The following is a 22,548-nucleotide window of genomic DNA, read 5'->3' as shown; positions in this document are numbered from 1 at the left end:
AAAGTAAAATTGAACACTTTACTAGTTTTTGAGCTGATAGGCAAAACTAATAGGTTATTTTTCAAGGTAGAGCAGAAACGTTATTTCCAAAATTTAGGAGGTAAATGAGTTTTCTTGTGTGTACTTTTGGATGTATACAGGTACGTCTTCATAGCCGCCCATAAGAACACATGAAATTGATATAATCTAGGTAATTATAAAAGTCAGTAACAATTAGTGAACGTATCAAAACCATGAATATGATGATTAACCCAAATTGCTCATCAAGTCCATGTTAGGTTTTGTGTCTCTGTTTCTTCATTCTAAAAAGAAGTATCACCTATTTGTCCTTCTCCCTCCGTTCTAATTTTGATACATGAAGTAGATGTGCAAGAGCCTTAGGAAGGGGATCGGATTTTTCTATGCATCATCTGTAGGGAAAGTGGCCACGGTGTGTATTTTAGCTTGAAGGAATATACGTGTCCATGCTGCTAATGACCAGGTGTGTTTTTTCCACAGGGCTCTGAACTTTTTCACTTCAGAGTGTCTGTTGTTCCGGGCGTCACTTTTTGCAACTTAGTTGAAGAATTTCAGGTATAGTAAATGCACAAGGTACTGATGGGATGATGGCTGGGGAAGTAACATGACAAATGTCAGTGCAAGAGACACTAAAGAGAAACAAAACAAACAGCATAATTTGTGTGATGCACAAGGCTTGGAGACCAGAGATCCTGAAGAATGGGGATGACATTGTCAGTAATGGTGAAGGCAGAGTGCGTGACAGGTATAGGACCCAGCAATGCTGGGAAAATTTTAATAAGTGCTTGTATTTGTTTTTATTCTCTCTCCATCTTCCATATTTAACTCAGTTTTCAGACTTTTACCGCACTTCCTCTCACGGCATCTCCCCAGAGGAACACAGGTCTATAACACTCAAGTTTCCATTATGATCTTCCCTTTGATTATCATTGTTGTGATGATAGTCTTAATAGCCTAAAGCTGTCAGGATCCAAAAGTATTTGGAACCAAAATCAGTGCCCCTTAGGGGGCAGGGAATGAGAATTTGAATTAATTGATTAATGACTCATTCATTATCGAATAGTGATACCACATTATCAAAAATAAAATCTCTCTCTCTCTCTCCCTCTTTCCCCACCCCTCTCCTTTTTTTTTTCAATATATGAAATTTATTGTCAAATTGGTTTCCATACAACACCCAGTGCTCATCCCAAAAGGTGCCCTCCTCAATACCCATCACCCACCCTGCCCTCCCTCCCACCCCCCATCAACCCTCAGTTTGTTCTCAGTTTTTAAGAGTCTCTTATGCTTTGGCTCTCTCCCACTCTAACCTCTTTTTTTTTTTTTTTCCTTCCCCTCCCCCATGGGTTTCTGTTAAGTTTCTCAGGATCCACATAAGAGTGAAAACATATGGTATCTGTCTTTCTCTGTATGGCTTATTTCATTTATTTATTTTTTATTTTTTTTTAATTTTCTTTTTAACGTTTTATTTATTTTTGAGACAGAGAGAGACAGAGCATGAACAGGGGAGGGGCAGAGAGAGAGGGAGACACAGAATCAGAAGCAGGCTCCAGGCTCCGAGCCATCAGCCCAGAGCCCGACGCGGGGCTCGAACTCACGGACCGCGAGATCGTGACCTGAGCTGAAGTCGGACGCTTAACCGACTGAGCCACCCAGGCGCCCCTAATGGCTTATTTCATTTAGCATCACACTCTCCAGTTTCATCCACGTTGCTACAAAGGGCCATATTTTGTTCTTTCTCATTGCCATGTAGTACTCCATTGTGTATATAAACCACAATTTCTTTATCCATTCATCAGTCGATGGACATTTAGGCTCTTTCCATAATTTGGCTATTGTTGAGAGTGCTGCTATAAACATTGGGGTGCAAGTGCCCCTATGCATCAGTACTCCTGTATCCCTTGGGTAAATTCCTAGCAGTGCTATTGCTGAGTCATAGGGTAGATCTATTTTTAAATTTTTGAGGAAGCTCCACACTGTCTTCCAGAATGGCTGCATCAATTTGCATTCCCACCAACAGTGCAAGAGGGTTCCCGTTTCTCCACATCCTCTCCAGCATCTGTAGTCTCCTGATTTGTTCATTTTGGCCACTCTGACTGGCGTGAGGTGATATCTGAGTGTGGTTTTGATTTGTATTTCCCTGATAAGGAGTGACGTTGAGCATCTTTTCATGTGCCTGTTGGCCATCCGGATGTCTTCTTTAGAGAAGTGTCTATTCATGTTTTCTGCCCATTTCTTCACTGGGTTATTTGTTTTTCGGGTGTGGAGTTTGGTGAGCTCTTTATAGATTTTGGATGCTAGCCCTTTGTCTGATATGTCATTTGCGAATATCTTTTCCCATTCCGTTGGTTGCCTTTTAGTTTTGTTGGTTGTTTCCTTTGCTGTGCAGAAGCTTTTTATCTTCCTAAGGTCCCAGTAATTCATTTTTGCTTTTAATTTCTTGCCTTTGGGGATGTGTCGAGTAAGAGATTGCTACGGCTGAGGTCAGAGAGGTCTTTTCCTGCTTTCTCCTCTAGGGTTTTGATGGTTTCCTGTCTCACATTCAGGTCCTTTATCCATTTTGAGTTTATTTTTGTGAATGGTGTGAGAAAGTGGTCTAGTTTCAACCTTCTGCATGTTGCTGTCCAGTTCTCCCAGCACCATTTGTTAAAGAGACTGTCTTTTTTCCATTGGATGTTCTTTCCTGCTTTGTCAAAGATGAGTTGGCCATACGTTTTTGGGTCTAGTTCTGGGGTTTCTATTCTATTCCATTGGTCTATGTGTCTGTTTTTGTGCCAATACCATGCTGTCTTGATGATGACAGCTTTGTAGTAGAGGCTAAAGTCTGGGATTGTGATGCCTCCTGCTTTGGTCTTCTTCTTCAAAATTACTTTGGCTATTCGGGGCCTGTTGTGGTTCCATATGAATTTTAGGGTTGCTTGTTCTAGTTTTGAGAAGAATACTGGTGCAATTTTGATTGGGATTGCATTGAATGTGTAGATAGCTTTGGGTAGTATTGACATTTTGACAATATTTATTCTTCCAATCCATGAGCAGGGAATGTCTTTCCATTTCTTTATATCTTCTTCAATTACCTTCATAAGCTTTCTATAGTTTTCCCTCTCCTTTTTCTATCCTGACCCTGCCCTAAGGCTAGCCCCAGTAATGAGTCCACACTGCTGCAGATGTATGTTAACTGACTATAATTTAAATAAAACCTTAAGAACTCAAATAAAATAAAATTGGCAAAAATACAGTAATTCAAAACAAAAAAATAGAAGCATAGCAAAGGCTTCAAAATAAAAATGCAATATACACACCACCTAAGTTCTAGAGTAACCCCTGAGCAACATAGAAACCAGGAACACATGCTAGCATAGCAAAGGTTTTGAGAACTAAACTGACAATGGAGCCACCACAGAAAGTAAAGCAGAACCTGGGGTCTGAACTCGACCAGTGTGTCCAAATACTAAAACAAACAAAACACCCAACAGGGGCACCTGGGTGTCTCAGTTGGTTAAGCGGCTGACTCTTGGTTTTGGCTCAGGTCATGATCTCACTTGTGAGTTCAAGCCCCGCATCAGACTCCGTTGACAGTGCAGAGGCTGCTTAAGATTCTCTTTCTCCCTCTTTCTCTGCCCCTCCCCGTTCACGCTGTCTCTGTCTCTCGAAATAAATAAATGAACTTAAAAAAACACTTTCCAAAGAATTTTTAACAGGACTCAGAGTCTCACAACATAACTATATGTTTTTAATATTTATTTTGAGAGAGAGAGAGACAGACAGACAGAGCACAAACAGGGGAGGGGCAGAAAGAGGGAAAAACACAGAATCTGAAGTAGGCTCCAGGCTCTGAGCTGTTAGCACAGAGCCCGACGCGGGGTTCAAACCCACAAACCATGAGACCATGACCTGAGCTGAAGTCAGCTGCTTAAGCGACCAAGCCACCCAGTTGTCTCCCACAACATAAATATCTTAAATGTCCAGGATAAAATCTAAAATTACTCACTATGCCAATAACTAAGAAAATATAATCCTCAAAAGACAATCAGCACTGGACAGCAAAATAAAATAATTACACGTTATTATTTTTTTAAGTTTATTTATTTATTTTTGAGAGAGAGAGGGAGAGAGGGAGGGGCAGAGAGAGAGGGAGAGGGAGAATCCAAAGCAATCTCCATGCTGTCAGCATAGAGCCTGACGTGGGGCTCAAACCCATGAACTGTGAGATCACGATCTGAGCCAACACCAAGAGTCAGATGCTTAACTGACTGAGCTACCCAGGCGCCCCCAGACAGATGTTTTAAACCAGCCATGATAACCAGCTCCCATGGGGTAAAGGTAAACACTTGAAATGGCTGAAAAGGGAATGGAAGAAATTCTCAGTAGAGAAATGGAAGCTGTAAAAAAGAACCACATGGAAATTTTAGAACTGAAAAAATACAGTATTTAAAACTTAAAAATCACTTGATAGACTCAGTAGCAGAACAAATATGGCAGAGAAAAAAAAATCAGTGAATTTGAAAATAAATCAGTAGAAATCCACCCTGAAGAAAAAAGACTTCACAAAGAATGGCCTCCTTTCTGCCCATGAACGCCACTGAGGAAGCATCGTGAAAGTCTCCCTCCCACCGCCATCATGTCTAAGTCGGAGTCTCCCAAAAAGCCTGAGCAGCTGTGGAAGCTTTTCATCGGAGCTTTGAAACAACCAATGAGAGTCTGAAGAGCCATTTTGAGCAATGGGGAACGCTCACAGACTCTGTAGGGATGAGAGCTCCCAACACCAGGTGCTCCAGAGGCTTTGGGTTTGTCACGTGAGCCACTGTGGAAGTCGTGGATGCAGCCATGAATGCAGGGCCGCACAAGATGGGCGGAAGTGTTGTGGAACCAAGAGGGCGGTCTCCAGGGAAGATTCTCAAAGACCTGGTGCCCACTTACCTCTCAAAAAGATTTGTGTCGGTGGCCTTGAAGAAGACACTGAAGAACATCATCTAAGAGATTCCTTCGAACAGTATGGGGAAATGGAAGTGATTGAAATCATGACGGACCGAGGCAGTGGCAAAAAGAGAGGCTTTCCTTTTGTCCCGTTTGATGACCATGACTCTGTAGACCAGATCGTCATTCAAAAATACCATGTTGTGAGTGCGAAGTAAGGAGAGCCCTATCTGAGCAACGGACAGCGAGTGCTTCATCTGGCCAAAGAGATCCAAGTGGTTCCAGAAACTTTGGTGGCGGTCGTGGAGGTGGTTTTGGTGGGATGACAACTTAGGTGTTGACAGATTTGTGCGCTCAGCCACGCACAGTATGGCAGGGCCTAGCTGCTACAGAGAAGACCTGTTTTAGACCATACTCATGTGTATGGGCCAAAAACTTGAGGCCTGTGTTTGTGATTAATTATATCACAGGTTCTTTTATTTTCGGTTCTGTGGAAAGTGTACAGCATCCCAACAAAGGGTTTTTATGTCGATTTTGTTTTTTGCACCCATGCTGTTGATTGCTAAATGTAATAGTCTGATCATGATGCTGAATAAATGTGTCTTTAAAAAAAAAAAAAAAAAAAGAATGGCCTCGGGAACCTATGTGATGACATCAAAAGGTGTGACCTTTATGTCACCAGAGTCAGTGAAGGATGGGAAAAAGGGATTGATGCAGGAAAAGAAGAAAGAGGAGAAGTGGGGGGAGGGGAGGAGGGGGGAGGAGGAGGAGGAGGAGGAGGAGGAGGAGGAGGAGGAGGAGAATGAAGAGAAATAAAGTCTGAAAATGTCCCAAATTTGGTGGAGACATAAATTTATATATTCAAGAAGCTTAATGAATCCAGACCAAAAGAGATCCTGTCTAAACACATCATAATCAAACTACTAAAAATCAAAGACAAAGAAAAAAAATCTTGAAAGCAGCCAAAAAAACAAACAAACAAACAGAAAACATGTAAGTGGACAATAATTTGAATTACTGCTGATTTTTTTCTCGGAAACCTTAGAAGCTAGAAGAAAGTTGTCCAACATCTTTAACGTACGGGGGACAGGGGTAGTTTGGGAAGCAAGGGGGGCCAATCCAGAATTCTATATCTAGTCCTTCAGGAATGAAAGAAATACAAAAGCATTCCCAGATGAAGGAAAATTAGGATAAACCACTGTCAGCAGAAACTCTCTTAAAAAAAAAAAATGTATAAAGAAGTTCTTCAGGCTGGAAAGAAATGTCAACAGAAGGAAAGAAAGCTTCAGGAATGAAAGAGGGACCAAAAAAAAAATGAATGAAAGAAAAGAGGGGGGTGCCTGGGTGTCTCAGTTAAGCGTCCAACTTCAGCTGAGGTCACGATCTCACGGTTTGTGGGTTCGAGCCCCACATTGGGCTCTGTGCTGACAGCTTGGAGCCTGGAGCCTGCTTCAGATTCTGTCTCCCTCTCTCTCTGCCTCTCCCCCACTCACACTCTGTCTCTCTCTCTTTCTCACTCAAAAAATAAACATTAAAAAATTTTTTTTTTAAGAATCAGAGGAAATGATTGCATAGTTGATAAAAAGAATCAGGGCACCTTGGTGGCTCTGTTGCTTAAGTGTCCGATTCTTGATTTGGGCTCAGGTCATGATCGTAGGGTTGTGGCATTGAGCCCTGTATCAGGCTCTGTCGTGAGTGTAGAGCCTGCTTAGGATTCTCTCTCTTTCCCTCTGCCCCTCCCCTGCTTGTGTTCTCTCTCTCTTTCTCCCTCTCCCTCTCAAAATAAAATAAAGAGAATCATTAAGAAATAGAAAAAAAGAGCGTAAAATTTCTTGGGACTGTTGAAACCTGCTTTTCAAATATCCCGAAGCATGGGGCGCCTGGGTGGCGCAGTCGGTTAAGTGTCCGACTTCAGCCAGGTCACGATCTCGCGGTCCGTGAGTTCGAGCCCCGCGTCAGGCTCTGGGCTGATGGCTCGGAGCCTGGAGCCTGCTTCCGATTCTGTGTCTCCCTCTCTCTCTGCCCCTCCCCCGTTCATGCTCTGTCTCTCTCTGTCCCAAAAATAAATAAAAAAAAAAAAAAAAAAAAAAAAAAAAAAACGTTGAAAAAAAACAAATATCCCGAAGCAACGGATTTTTGTGCACCATAAAGGACATTATTGGGAGAACTGAAAAAATCTGAACATCTGTAGATTAGATAACAGCATTGTCTCAGTGTTAATTCCTTGATTTCGGTAATTACAATGTGGCCATTTAAGTGAATTCTTTGTGTTTAAGAAATGCAAATTGAAGTATTTTGGCAGTAAAGAGACATTGTGTCCAGAATATACTCCTTTATGATTCTGGGGCTTAACCTTTTTTGAGACATGGTGTGGAATATTTGGATAGTCAAAGAAGATTGGAAGGGAAACATTTGAGGAAAAACTGTTTTCAAGAACTTTAGAGGAGGCGGTTTTGCTGGAGAATACAGAATTCAGAGGTGATACAGGTGCCTAGTCTCAAAAAATAATGGATGGCTTAACTGAACAAGTGAAACTTTTATAGTGTCTGGCGAGGTGACTCAAATTTTATTTTAGGTAAAAATGGGTAAGGAAGGGATTCTGGGTAGAGGGAACAGCAGCCTCAAAGACAGATAAGGGAACGTATAAAACTTACCTCTTGAGTAGCTTATAGACATTTGGATGGACCTCAAGGTTATGTATAAGAACATGGGTAGGTTAGGGTCAAATTGTGGGAGACCTCAAATGTCGTAAAGAGAGCTTTAGAACATTCCTATTAGCAATAAGAAGATATTAAACATTTTCGAAGAAAGGTGTTTGGGGATGGACACGAGGTCTATAGGAGCCCAGTCAGAGTCAGAGTGAATCAAGGTTTACAGCAGCCCAGTCAGAGTGAATCACAGGATTTTTGTTCCAAGCGCTGGGACATGTATTTGCTCTTTCTTGATGATATTGAACAAAAAACTTGTAGCCCCAGGAGCTGCTGCTGTCACCCATGAGGGCTGTGGGGACTGAGAGGGGAGATACCCAACACCGAGGAAGCGGAACAGAAAGATGGAAACAAACCCCAAACGGACTATGATTACAGTAACTTGTATCCTCTGGCTCTAACTTCTGCATAGAAAAGAAAATTCACTTTTGCAATTACAGGTAGCGTATAAACTGTCTCTCTCGTTGGCCACAAACATATTAGATCTCTCTTTTTTTTTTTTTTGAATGGAAAATTGAGGGTTCTTTTTTTTCTAAGTTTATTCCGTGAGAGAGAAAGCACACGAGACCATGAGCTGTGTAGCAGCAGAGAGAGAGAGAGGGAGAGGGAGAATCCCAAGCAGGCTCCATGCTGTCAGCACAGAGCCCAACCCAGGGCTCTATCCCATGAACCATGACATGACAATCTGAACCAAAATCAAGAGTCAGACGCCCAACCAAGGCACGCAGGCACCCCAGATTAGATCTTTCTTAACAAAGCTAATTATCCAAACTCTTCTGATGGTCCAGCTTAAAAGGAAGATTTTGGTTTTTAATTTTTTTTAATGTTTATTTATTTTTGAGACAGAGAGAGACAGAGCATGAGCAGGGGAGGGGCAGAGAGAGAGGGAGACACAGAATCCGAGGCAGGCTCCAGGCTCCGGGCCATCAGCACAGAGCCCAACATGGGGCTCAAACTCATCAACCGCGAGATCATGACCTGAGCTGAAGTCGGACGCTCAACCGACTGAGCCACCCAGGCGCCCCTAAAAGGAAGATTTTTGTTTTCTTACAGTACCGTTTGGAAGACCACAAGTAGAATATCCATTCAGCATCTAACATTTTCTACCAAATTCCCAATAATTCCAGTACCAACTGAACACATACCATTGGCTCTAAAGTACAACAGGAGATGGTTAGGCCAGCTGATCCATTATTGCAAGGATAAGTATCTGCCCGGATGGGAAAGAATGGTTTCTCGCTGCTCTCCACACCACTCAGCCGGGTCCACCTTTTAAATTCTGCAGCTTACAACATCCCACTTCCAGTAACAGTTCCCTATGGTCAAAATTCTTTTGGTTGCAAATAAAGCAACTTCACTTAAAAAAAATAAGTGTTTTATGGACAGATTGGTGTCCTACCAAGATGAATCTGGCGATGTTATTATGTCAACCTGGATTGACAGGGTGGAAAGGAGGCTAAGTGGTTGGTTTGTATAAGGTGAGTCGATAGAGCTCACAATAGCAGGCTCGAAAATGGAATGGAATAAGTGGAAAATAAATAAATAAATAAGAAGGGCGCCTGGGTGGCTCAGTCGGTTAGGCAGCCGACTTCGGCTCAGGTCATGATCTCGAGGTCTGTGAGTTCGAGCCCCATGTCGGGCTCTGTGCTGACAGCTCAGAGCCTGGAGCCTGTTTCAGATTCTGTGTCTCCCTCTCTCTGACCCTCCCCTGTTCATGCTCTGTCTCTCCCTGTCTCAAAAATAAATAAAACATTAAAAAAAAAAAAAGGAATGGAATAAGTGAAGCTGAGAGAAATTGTAAAAGAATTGACGGCATACGAGGGCTGTTTCTAAGGAAAGGCATACCTCCTTAGGTCACTAGGAGGGATGGTGGTAGTAACTTTAATTTGAGCTATATCCTAAAACAGCGTATTGATCCTTTTTCTTATCCTTGGCATTTTCCCACATTTGCCACTGTCTTACTTCCACTCATCCCTTCTTTACCTCAAAATATGATCTTGCTTCCTGCCTCACAGACAAAACCCAAGTCACCAGGCTCAAACCACCTCACTCTCTGTCCCCACTTCTACATTTAACATAAACGGTGCCCATTCTTGACTCAAGTCCCAGAGAAGATGCCTCTGTGTCTCTCTGTTAACAATCCTGTCTCTCTTCTAGGAACTTATTTTTATTAGTTATCCATTCAGGTGTAGGAAGCATTTTGAATATACAGAAGTTTCCCTATGTTAACACCTAGAGGATTTTCTAAAGAGATGATGGCTTGAAAGAGCACATACTGATTCCCCCTCCTGGGAATGCCCATTCTTCTTCTCCTCTTCTGTGGACCCAATTATTCTTCAAGATCCAGCTCAGGAAGCTCCATCCCTAGTCACCCTAGGCAGTTAGTCATTCCCTACCTGTTTTCCCAAAGCACGCTGTCCATTCCTCTATAACTGAACACAGAACTTTTCCCCGCCGTATCCTGCCTACCGCCGCCATTAAAGACCAATGATAAAGGTATAGGATGGTAAATAAAATTCTTATCCTGTATTGTGTGCAAATCATTTCTTGCCAGATTGTCAAGTGACTGTCTCTGGGCTTTGTGGATGCCAAATATCTGCATGTAGCCGAGCAGAAGCTTGCTAAATTGGTTAATAATACCTCTGCTGTTGGGGAAATCATATGAAGTTCAGTGTTTCGAATGACTAGATTCAGAAAGCTAATGGACTTTGCTTTTTCCATTGCAGATTTATGTTGATGAAGTACCATTGCCATTTCCGGGACACACACTTATTGCTGTGGCCACAGCTGTAGTGCTGGGGGCATTGATTTTTATAACATTTATGCTTCAAATACGTAACATCCACCCAGGTGATATGTTCCAAAACTTTATGACAACAAACAAAGTGAACTTATCAAATCTCAGCATCAATCAGCTGCCTTATAGATGAAAATCTGAATAGTGAACAAACAATAATCACAATTCTCTCTTTATTTCCTGTTTTTATTAGACAATTCCTAGAACAATATGTTTAAATATGAATATAAAAATGAGATAAAATGCTATTACCATTCAACTCATTATAACTCAAATTGCTATTTGTCAGTGTGTTTACCATTCTGTGTTCCTATTTTAAATACATGAAAAATTACTTACTTATTTATTTATTTATTTAATTTAATCCTTACACCCAATGTAAGGCTCAAGCTCACAACCCCAAGATCAAGAGTCACATGCTCTTCTGCCTGAGCCAGCCAGGTGCCCCTACATATACAGAAAGTTTCTTTTTTTATTTTTTAGCATTTATTCATTTTTTAAGAGACAGAGACAGACAGAGCACTAGTGGGGTAGGGGCAGAAAGAGAGGGAAACACAGAATCCGAAGTAGGCTCCAGGCTCTGATCTGTCAGCACAGAGCCTGATGCGGGGCTCGAACTCACAGACCATGAGATCATGACCTGAGCCAAAGTCGGACACTCAACCGATTGAGCCACCCAGGTGCCCCCCCAAATTTCTTATGTTAACCCTTACATAGAAGATTTTCCTTGAGGTTTTTAGAAAACTGTAAAATGACAACCATCTCTGTGTGGGATGAGTTTTCTCTATGTTTTAGCTTTTATTGACCGGAGCCCATTCTGTGGAATCAGAATGCCTGTGCCTTGCTCTGTTCACAAAAGAGTATAAGCAGAACGCAGTCCTGCCAGGGAAAGGCAGGTGCGGAGGAGACCCATCCGCAGGTGTACTGTCAGAACCTCCTAGGAATTAAAGATGAAGCCATTTGAAGCAACTTCAAAACCAGACGGTAGTACCTAAAAAGAGGGAGATGCGACCCTCATTATGGGGGTGTTGGAAGAACACTGTGTGTGCAAGGTATTGGTTTACAAACCCACGTGCAGATATCCAAGAGATGTACCTCTGCATGCTCTCTCAGAGCACCTGCTCCCAAATAGTCAGAAGATGGCCAATACATTCTGAGATCAGGCTACACTCTCTTGGAAAAGCTCAGGAGAGGCAGCACACTGCTCTGACAACGTAAGGAAAAGGTAAACATCTGGTTCAGGAGAGCCCAGCTCTGAGAGCTATAAACTGTGGCCGTGCCTGTATATCGGGAAAGGTCTCTTGAGGTGGCAGTGAGCAAAGTGGCTCCAAGGATCAGACTCAGGAGCCAGGCATCCAGGATTACCACTTCCTGGATTTGTGACCTGGGCAAGTTACTTCCTTGTGTCTGAGTTTCTTCACCTGTAAAAAGGAAGTAGTCTTAATACTCACCTGATAGTAGATAATTAATAGGCAGGTTATTGTGAGGGCCGAATGAATAGTTGCATGTAAAGTACTTAGAACAGCGCCTGGCTCCATGAATACTATAATTGTTAGCTGTTGCTGTTTGGTGGTGCATAATAGAGAGTGATCGTGTCTAATTGTAATAAAAAGGGAAATTTATTGGAAGAATACTATAGAAAGATAATCCGAGCAAAATCTGGACAATCGATTCTTGTCATGGGCAAGAATGAGAACGTTCTGGGGACCTAGGAAACAAGAGTTTTTCAACTCTTCAGAGCATCCATTGGGCCAAAGGTCTAGAGATAAAACATGGCACCGTGGTTAAAAGTGTAAGTTCCAGAGTCTAACAGCCTGGTTTTTTTTTCTTTTAATAAATGTTTACAAATTTTAGAATAGTTTTAGATTTATAGGAAAGTTGTGAAGATAGTATGGAGGGTTCCCATATAACCCACACTCAGTTGCCACTGATATTAACATCGTATGGCCTGGTTTTTATCTCCCTCCATCACTTACTAGCCATATGGCCATTGGTAAGTTATTTAACCTAAGATTCTATACTATGGTCTATAGATGCACACGTGTGTCTTCCTGTACATTCAAAGATGCTCCTGCTAAGATAATCCAACTATTGTACATGCACCCACAAATTCATTCACCTCTTCCCCCAAAAAAGACAATTCAAAGTCTATCTGCTATCAATTTCTCTTAGTTTCTTCTTGAAAAGGGGGGAAATGGTGATAATTACAATGCTTTCACAGAAAACAAGAAATGTGAATAGAGTTTATGACCCTTGTTTCTGTAACACATACTAAAGCTGATATTAGATTCCTCTCCACTCTACATTCCATGTGCTTCCTTGCCTTTGAACCTCAGCAGCTCAGCTGACTAGGATCCTTTGCCCAAGAGAAGGAACTATCTTCATTTCCAGAGGGTCTGAGCCTTTGGTAAACCTACCCTTTGGTTATCGGGTGTCTGTTACTTTCCGTTGGTCATTATCCTTGGGTATTTTTGGTAATAAACCTTTGTGGCCCAGGATCCACCCAGGTTAATGTTGGTCCTCATTGTGTTACAGCATCTCTACTTTTCCTCAGTAAGATCAATTATTCTCCCTCTGCCTGTTTTCCTAATATACTAGGAACCAAAAAATGCTACATGGCAGTCTTGGTTTCCAAGTCAGTGGAATCAATATCGTGTTCACTGCTGGAAGCATTTCTACACTAGCTGGAGAGACCACTTGATTGTCAGAGCCCAAAGTTCAGGGCGCAGAAAGCAAAATCTCAGGAGTATTTTATTAAGTGAAATATTAAAAAGAACCGTTCATTCTCCATCCTTGTTTCCCAAATGAATGTGTTATAGCTATAAGGAATAACCCTGTTTACTGGGAATTATGGCATAGAACATACATTTTATCCAACCAGGGAAATTGCCAGTGTCCAAGGGGCCATTGTGCACGGACTTTCAGTAGACTTTCTCCTTATCATAAGATCACCTATTTCTGGGTGACAGAGTAACAATAATGCAGTGAATTCCAGAACATCAACCCATTGCTTCACTTGTTTTTGTGCAGTTGAGGATAAGGTCACAGGCAAATCGTGAGGGGCTGAAACTAATAAAGTCGCGAAGTACTGAAAAGAATATCATGTCTCCCCATTCGTAACTAAAAAAAAAAAAAATTTGACCTAATACAAAACTTCAATGTATGTGGAAACGAGAATAACCTGTTTCTAGATTTTCCGATTGGAAAATTCTGAATACGTTCAACAGGGCTTTACTATTCTCATGGCGGGGGCGGGGGGTGCAGGGATTGCCCCATTCCTCGTGTTGGTATAGAAAGTGGCAGGGATGGAAGAACACCATGGCAGCATATGAGGCATTCAAAACAAATGGGCAGGCACAATTACTGTGTAGTAAAGATGAACGTCTTTTTCAAGAGCAAAAGGCAGCATGCTTACTGCCTGTTATCAAAGAGTCAAGTTCCCTAAGTTCAGGGTTCCTTTCACATAACATAACTCGTTACATGGGTAGATGTCACCCCACCCTCTTTGTGTTACCCTGAGACTCAGGTGAAAAATGTGGTGCCCAAACGCTGATAATCTGGCTAATGCTATTGCTGAAGGTGATAAACAGTCCTTTGTTCTGTCCCGGGAGTCTTGTCCCAGCACCCAGAACTACCTTGTAAGTTTGCAAGTGGGAGAAAACCTCAGAGCCTTCAAAGTGATTGACACAAACAGGACTTAAATTTGTTCGTAGGTTTGCTAGATCATGAGAATAGAGTAACCAGATCTGTACTGCAGCCTGTATTGGGCTAGACGCCACTCAAAGCTGTCCACTTTCTGAACCAAAATGAATTAGAGCAGAATATTCTAAACATTATGTGTTATGTGCTGCCTCACGTTTCCCACATGACCTACCAGGCGCTGTTTGCCCTCCTTAGTGGTGGGGATGGGAGGTGCCCTCGCCTGCCCTTTACTTTGGATTGAGAGGCCCCCACAGGCTCCAGAATACTGAATTAGCCCAGACTTTGCCAAAGTGTATTCTTGTTGAGTTTGATTTTCTTCTCCATCACACATGTATCCCATCAAGATATCTTAAGAACTTGCTTCTACATGCTTCTCAGGGCCATGAAACATAATATTCTATAGCCTAGTGAGGCGGTCCACTCACTCCCCACTAGCCCGGGGAGCAGAGTCAAAGGGGGCAGAACAGTAAAGGTATGTTGCTGCCCTGCCAGGGGGAAGGCCTGCACTCGAAATAGAGCAATATTCCAAGTACCAGGCCCTTCACTGGTTGTCTCTGTACCGTGATTACTGTGCCTGCTCTGCTGTCATTGTAATGACCATGCAGGACATGGTCATCTAGCACCTCCCGTCTCCACCAATACCAGGATCCAGCTCTCACTGCAGCACCACCCACCCCCATCCAATCCTACTATACAATATGGCGGGTAAGAGCTTGGGCTCCAGAGTAGGAACATCTAGGTGGGAATGCTGTCTTTGCCACTTTCTAGCTGCGTCCTCTTGAGGAAACTATTTCTGTGTCTTGGTTTCTTTGTCGGTGTGATAATGTTACTTACCTCATCGCATTATTTGGGAATTAAAGGAGATAATACACAAAGTGTATTAGAACAGAGCCTGGCACCTAGGAAGTGCTGTGGACGTGTTAGCTACCCAAAGAGAAGGTCAGGGAGCATGCCTTGAAAGATTCAAATACTTTCCTTATCAATCCACTCCTAATGACACCAAAAAGAAAAAAAAAAAAAAAAAAAAAGGGAGAGAGACTTCCAGGTGTCATCAGTCTGAATTCCTCTCCACGGGCCAGGCGCTCTATGGCACCTGACATAATGCAGATAGTGGGTCAGATCTGCATTAGTTCATCCAGTCCCTTAGAAGCCCAGCTAGCAGCCTCAGCTAGCATACTGACTACATTATCGCTGTGACAATAAATTGAGAATAATCAGTACTATATTCTTCAGTCTTTGGTCGAACATCTCCAAACTCTTGGCCCGTAAACATTTCCCTAGAGTTTTGACAATAAAATCAGCACATTTCTATACCTGCAATTCTGTGATGTAACTCTTCTGTTGAACACCATCCTATTTATTTTGAGTCAGAACCCAGCATTCAGTAAAGAGTTGGGCACAAAAAAGATTTTGAGATTCAGCCTACAAGAGAGGCCCATCTGGAAGCCACAAAGGTTTCACCGAAGGAAGAATTTAGACAGTATTTGGTTGGCTGAGCATATTGGATTCTAAAGGAGCAGCGACCCTCACACCTCAGCTCTCCGTGGTTCATGGCAACAAACATGTATTTCTTGCTCACTGGTCTGTGGATAGGCTGTGGTGCTTCGCCTCGAAGCAGGTCTGCCCTGCATATCTGTGGTTCTGGAACACAGGCTAAAGGGCAAGGGCCAACCTGCCAGCTCTTCTCACAGCACAGGACCAGACACAAGAGACCAGCCAACCCATCTAAACTACTTAAAACAAGAAGTACGCATTATGTTTGCTCACATTCTGTTAGCCAGATCAAACCACGTGGCCAAGCCCAACAAGACAGGCATGTCCATTACTTTCATTCTAAACATCAAGTTTTAAGATCCCTCTCTTATCTGATTGCTGCTTTTATCTATTGCTGTGCAACCAACTCCACAGTTTCGTGACTTAAAACAATAACCATTACATTTGCTCAAGATGGTGTCGTCTGAACTGGACTTAGTTGAATTGTTGTGCTGGTCTTGCCAGTGATGATGTCTGAGCTGCTTTCTCTCTCCGTGGAGTCTCAGGGCCTCTCCTTTTCAAGAGACCTGTCCACATGGCCTCTCTTTGTGGATCCTCTACCAGGATAGCCAGACCTCTTTTGTGGCAGCCCGGGGCTCCTAAAGATGCAAAAGGAGAAGCTTGGGCCACCTACTGGCACAACATCATCCATGTTCTGTTGGCTAAAGAAAGTCACCAGGCTAGCCCAGATTCAAGGGAAGAGGCCTATGCCCGATCATGAATACTGAGAGATGAGGTTTTTTGAAGGCCACCAATGAAACAGACCACCAGAAACCACCCTCCTTAGCAAGTCTAGGCTCCTTCATGTGCTGGGAGTGAAACATCTAAGATGGCTTCCTAACTCACATGCCTGGCTCTTCAGGTGGCCTGGCCAAAACAGCTAGAAGCTGGCCAGGCACCTGCCTCTCCACATGGCCTAGCTCCATGGAGCTAGCTTAGGCTTACTCACACCCTTGTGGAGTCGTGGTAGTTGGATTTCTTGCATGGCAGCTGGCTTTCCCCCAGAATACAAAAGCAGGAGCTACCAGATTTTCTTCAATACTTGGACTTCAAAGTCTCACAAGGTCACTTCTGCTTCATTTTAATGGTCAAGGTAGTCCCATGGCCAACCCAGATTCAAAGGGAGGAGGAATAGACTCCACCTCTTTTGTGTGGCAACACGGCATGGCCAAGAGCCTGTGGGTCTGGTGGGATTGTTGCAGTCGTCTTTGGAAATATAAGATGCCATTTTGATGTTCATCAAAGAAATATACCTGGTCTCTGAACGCAACTGGAAATCCCTAAACTCATTTCTGAACCAGGTTTTCATCACCTCAGCTTTTGACCATGTGTAATGAGAGCTTCATTCAGAAGGGTCACAAAGCAGTCTGGCCAAGACTATCTTACATATACCACTACTTTTGGGATAGTCTCTCTGTACTGTCAGAAGCAACCATCCATTCCTCTTTCAGTAAGTCAGCGAGTATCAGGGCACCTGGGTGGCACAGTCAGTTAAGCGTCCGACTTTGGCTCAGGTCATGATCTCATGGCTCATGGGTTCCAACCCCACGTTGGGCTCTGTGCTGAGAGCTCAGAGCCTGGAGTCTGCTTCAGATGCTGTGTCTCCCTCTCTCTCTGCCCCTCCCCTGTTTGCACTTTGTCTCTCTCTCAAAAATAAATAAACATTAAACAAATTTTTAAAAATTTTAAAAAGCAAGTCAGCTAATATCTATCCTGCTCCCCACACACCCCCATCTCATGTCACACCCAGGGGACTCAGGACCCTGCACTGACCCAGGCAGCTTCAGGTTACAGCAGCAGGGGGTTCCTGGTGAGACGTTTTCACACACTGCTGTTGTGTGACTAAGCTCCCACACATCGAGCCACACACAACTACAACTTCTATCTCAGGTCTCCAATTCAAGTAAAAAATCCTTGGCAGGAATCAGGCTAAAGGAGTCTCAATGAGATGGTTATCCCAAGATCAACCAGCTGTGGTCACGTGATAGGGACATGAAACTCAGCCTAGCCCTTCTGTTCACTGGGGTCATCCCAAAAAGACAAAAATTATTATTACATAACTTTGTCTCATTTGATATATTTTGTCTGGAACTCAAACTTGCGGAATTTTATTTTGATTTCTCCTCTTTTTTTTTTAAGTTTAGAGAAACATGTATTTATATGCAAGTTAAATTCATCCTTTTTGGTATACAGCTCTAAGAATTTTGACAAATGTATGTGAACATTCATGTAAACACAATCACAATCAAGTTCTAGGGCGCCTGGGTGGGCTTGCTGTTGTCAGCACCGGGCCTGCCTCTGTTTCCCTCTCTCTCTGCCCCTCCCCCGCTCAGGCACGGTCTCTCAAAAATAAATGGTAAAAAAAAAAAAAAGAGAGAGATCCAGAACTTTCCCATCACTCCAAAAAATTTTCTCCTGACCTTTTTTAGATAACACCTCTCCCACTCTTACTGCCTGGGAGCTGTGGGTCTGTTTTTGGCTCTACAGTTTTTTCTTTTCCAGAATGTCATATAAGTGGAATCATCTGGTATATAACCTTATAAGTTTGGCTTCTTTCTCATAGCAGAATGCAGTTGGAATTTGTCTATATTGTGTATATCACTACTTTGTTTCTTTTTATTTCGGAGTGGCATTCTATTGTATGGATGAACCACAGTTTGTTAAACTGTTTACCAATGAGAGCATATTTTGGTCGATTCTAGTTCTTGGCAAATAGGAATAAATGTGCAACGAACATTTATGGGCTCTATCTCACAACCCTGATATCATGACCTGAGCCAAAATCAAGAGACAGACACTTAACTGACTCTGCCACCCAGATGCCCCCAGAGGAATTGAAATCTTAACCATACTGAGTGATTCACCTCCTGAATGTGCTACCTCTCTCCACTTACTTATATCTTCCTTCATTTCTCTTATCGGCCTTTTGTAGTTTTCAGCATATAGGACTTGCACACAATTTAAGAGACTAAGTATATCATGGTTTTGGTGCCATTGTAAAAGGTACTATTGTTTTAGTTTCAATTTCTATTCTCTATGAGAAGAAGAAATATATATAAACCAATCAAAAAATATACAGGATCCATATGCTGACAATTATAAACAATGATGAAATAAGTCAAAGAAGATCTAAGTAAACAGAAGAGATATAGTGTGTTAAATCTATGAATTAAAAACAATATTGTTAAGATGTCAGCTCTCCCCAATTTGATCAGCAGGTTAAATGCAGTTCCAATCATAACTCCACAAATTTTTTATAGATATAGACAAGCTGATTCTAAAATTTATATGGAAAGGCAAAGGAACTAGATTAGCCAGAACGATTCTAACAAGAAGGACAAATTTGGATGTTCTTGCTGTCGGATTCCAAGACTTGCTATGATTCTACAGTCATTGAAGGAAGGTGGTGTTGGGGAAAAGATAGATATATCAATTAAGGGAACAGAATGGAAAGCCTTTCCAGTAAATGGTGCTCGGACAACTAGATGTCCATATGCAAAAAAATCAACCTCAACACATACTCCCAAACTTACACAAAAATTAACTCAAAATTATCATAGAAAAAAACTTCTGGAAAAAAAACGTAGGAGAAAATTTGCATGACCTTGAGTCTGCTGATGAGTTTTTAGATACGATACAAATGCACCATCTATAAAGAAATAAATAATGACCCGTGCTTTTGGAAATTAGTAACTATTGCACCGCAAAAGACATTATTAAGAAAATGAAAAGACAAACCAGACTGGAAGAAAATATTTGCAAGTCACATATCCAGTGAATGCAGAGGGGTGTCTGGGTGGCTTAGTGGGTTAAGCATCCAGCTCTTGGTTTCAGCTTAGGTCATGATCTCACGGTTTTTGAGTTCAAGCCCTGCATCAGGCTCTGTGCTGGCAGCGTGGAGCTTGCTTGGAATTCTCTCTCTCCCTCTCTCTCTGCCCCTCCCCTGCTCTCTTTCTCTTTCTCTCTCTCAAAATAAATAAACTTAAAAAAAAAACTTGTATGCAGAATACATAAAGAACTCTTTAAACAAGAAGAAAATGAGCAGCCTCTAAAATGGGCAAAAGATCAGAATAGACACTTGCCAGAAGAAGTTATACATATGGCAAATAAACATTAATAGAATGTGGTGGTTGTGGGGCACGTGAGTGGCTCAGCTGGTTAAGCATCTGACTCTTAATTTTGGCTCAGGTCATGATCTCACTGTTCGTGAGTTTGAGCCCAGTATCAGGGTCTGTGATGACGAGTGCAGAGTCCTCTTGGGATTGTCTCTCTTTCCTTTTCTCTCTTCTCTCCACTCGTGCTCACATGTTCACTTGCTCTCCTTCTCAAAATAAAGAAATAAACATTAAACAAACAAACAAAAAAAGAATTTGGCAGTTGAGCGGCAGAGGAGGAAGCACCGTGATGATGTCAAATACTGGTGTGGTTGCAAAGTCATGGTAACTCTTAATCATTGCTGGTGGGAATGCAGAACAGTACAGCCACTTTGGAAAACAATTTGTTAGTTTTACTAAAGGTAAACATACACATACCCTTTGACCCATTAATCCCACTCCTAGAAATTAATCCAAGTAAATTGAAGGCTTGTGTTCACACAAAACCTGAATGTAAATGTTTAACTCAGCCTTATTCATGATTCCCAAAAGTGGATTCAACCAAGCTATCCTTCAGCTGGTATACAGATAAACAACCTGTTTAGAGAATGCTATTCACTGATAAAAAGGAATAGACTGAGTTTTATTTGTTTTTTTAGAGAGAGAGAGAGAGAGAGAGCATGAGCAGTGGAGAGGGGCAGAGGGACAGAGAGAGAGAATCTTAATCAGGCTCCACACTCTGCATGGATCCCGACACAGGGTTTGATCCCACCACCTGGGATCATGACCTGAGCCAAAATCAAGAGCCATATATATGCTCAACTGACAGAGCCACCCAGGTGCCCCCGAAGGAAAGGACTGTTAATCGGGGTGCCAAGGTGGCTCAGCGAATTAAGCGTCCAACTCTGGATTTTGGTTTAGGTCATGATCTCATGGTTCCTTGGGTTTGAGTCCCGCATCCAGCTCTGCACTGACAGTGCAGAACCTGCTGGGGATTCTCTCTCTCCTTCTTGCTTTGCTCCTCCCCCCCTCAAAATAAATAAGTAAACTTGAAAAAAAAAAAAAAAAGGAATGGACTGTTAATTGATGCAACAACATAGAGGAATCTTACATGTATTTGGCTAAGTAAAAGAACCCAGACCCAAAAGACTATATTGGCACTTTCATATGATCCTACTTCCACAACATTCTGGAAAAGGCAAAACTATGGGAGCAGAAAACAGATTGGTGGCTGCCAGACATTGGGGGAAGTTGGAGAGGTAGACCACAAAGGGGTCATAGTTGGATTTGTTTAGCATCGTGGAACTGTCTATGGTCCTGTTGTGGTGGATGCATGACTCTACATTTATCAAAATTCTTGGAAATGTATATACCACGAAGAGTGAAGTTGACTCTATGCCATTAAAAAAAAAAAATCATCCAGGAGGTTGAGACATCTCAGAATGGAATGCACTTTGTAACAAATGAATCTAACTGTATTGCAAATGTCTGATATGACCTTAATGAAATGGGTGAAGGAAAAGGAGGTGACCTGAGTAATTTGGGAAAAGAAGCGTCTTGACTAGATACTGTAAGGCTAAAGACAACATGAACAGGAGGTACTGTACTTTAGTTGTTAAATTTGTTTCTTAAAGGGGTGCAGATTGGAAATTCTGAAACTACTTAATGCATACTCTAGGGTGGAACAAATAAGTAAATAAAGTGTAGACTATAGGCTCCAGGTTTCTCACTGTGAGAGAAAGAAATTGCGAAGAAATAAAGGAGGAGCCCCTGGTTGGCTCAATCCATTAAGCCTCTGACTCTCGATTTCAGCGCTGGTCATGATCTCAGGGTTGGTGAGATCGAGCCCCGTGCTGGGCTGCGTGCTGGGCATGAGGCCTGCTTAAGATTCTCTCTCTTCTCTCCCTCTGCCCCTGCCCCATTCATGTTCTCTCTCCAAAAAAATAAAAATAAAAAATAAAAACAAAGAAGCAAAGGGAGAGAAGCTAGAATGAGCCCTGTGATGCTAAAGTGAGAGACACTAGTATAAACTCAGGTTTTTTTCTTTTAATTTCATTTAGTTTGAATTCCAAGATAGTTAACATACCGTGTTATATTAGTTTCAGGTGTACAACATAGTGATTCAACAATTTTATACGTACATACTCTGTGCTCATCATGATATGTGTGCGCTTCACCCCCTCACCTGTTTCCCCCATCCCCCACCCACCACCCCTCTGGTAACCATCAGTTTGTTCTCTATAGTTAAGAGTCTGATTCTTGGGGGCACCTGGGTGGCTCAGTCGGTTAACCCACCAGACTCTTGATTTCAGCTCAGGTCATGATCTCACGGTTTGTGCATTTAAGCCCCACATCGGGCTCTGCACTGACAGTGTGGAGCCTGCTTGGGATTCTCTCTCCCCACCCCTCCCCCACTCTTTTTCTCTCAAAATAAATAAACTTTAAAAAATTAAAAAAAGAAAAAAAATCCATATTACTACTAGCTATAGACAACTAGTTTTAACATATGCAGTATGTGCGTATATGCATTTGACTTAAATGGTATTATGGTGCAAATCTCATTCTGTTTCTTTATCGCTCAAGATTTTGTTTGGACTAGTCTGTTGCTTCTAACTGGTGCATAAGAATTCGTATTTTAAATGTGCATTTACCACGTTCTAGGTATCCATTCCCTAATGATCAAACCTAGATTTGCCTCCAACTTTGCAATCCATAAACACCACCACAGCAAGCACCCCATTATATGCCACCTTAAGGGCAGAGGGGGTATCTGTCCCACCCC

The 22,548-nt window shown here is 42.3% G+C and overlaps 1 protein-coding gene across 2 annotated transcripts in view; it reads left to right on the top strand.

Annotated features, from left to right (window-relative positions):
- Window positions 1-10,775, top strand: part of CATSPERB (catsper channel auxiliary subunit beta) — a 107,336-nt gene extending 96,561 nt beyond the window's left edge. For both annotated transcript variants that reach the window (XM_078447902.2, XM_078447901.2), the window contains 2 exons: window positions 499-573; window positions 10,367-10,775. In XM_078447902.2, coding sequence (XP_078304028.2) covers window positions 499-573; window positions 10,367-10,570 — 279 coding nt within the window. In that variant the 3' untranslated portion in view covers window positions 10,571-10,775. The remainder of the gene's footprint in view (window positions 1-498; window positions 574-10,366) is intronic.
- The last annotated feature ends 11,773 nt before the right edge of the window (window positions 10,776-22,548 follow it).

This window comes from Panthera onca, chromosome B3 (assembly GCF_046562875.1).
Source record: "Panthera onca isolate mPanOnc1 chromosome B3, mPanOnc1 haplotype 2, whole genome shotgun sequence".
Lineage (NCBI taxonomy): Eukaryota > Metazoa > Chordata > Mammalia > Carnivora > Felidae > Panthera > Panthera onca.
The sequence above is the reverse complement of the archived record's forward strand: the minus strand, read 5'-3'. Positions and strand labels throughout refer to the sequence as shown.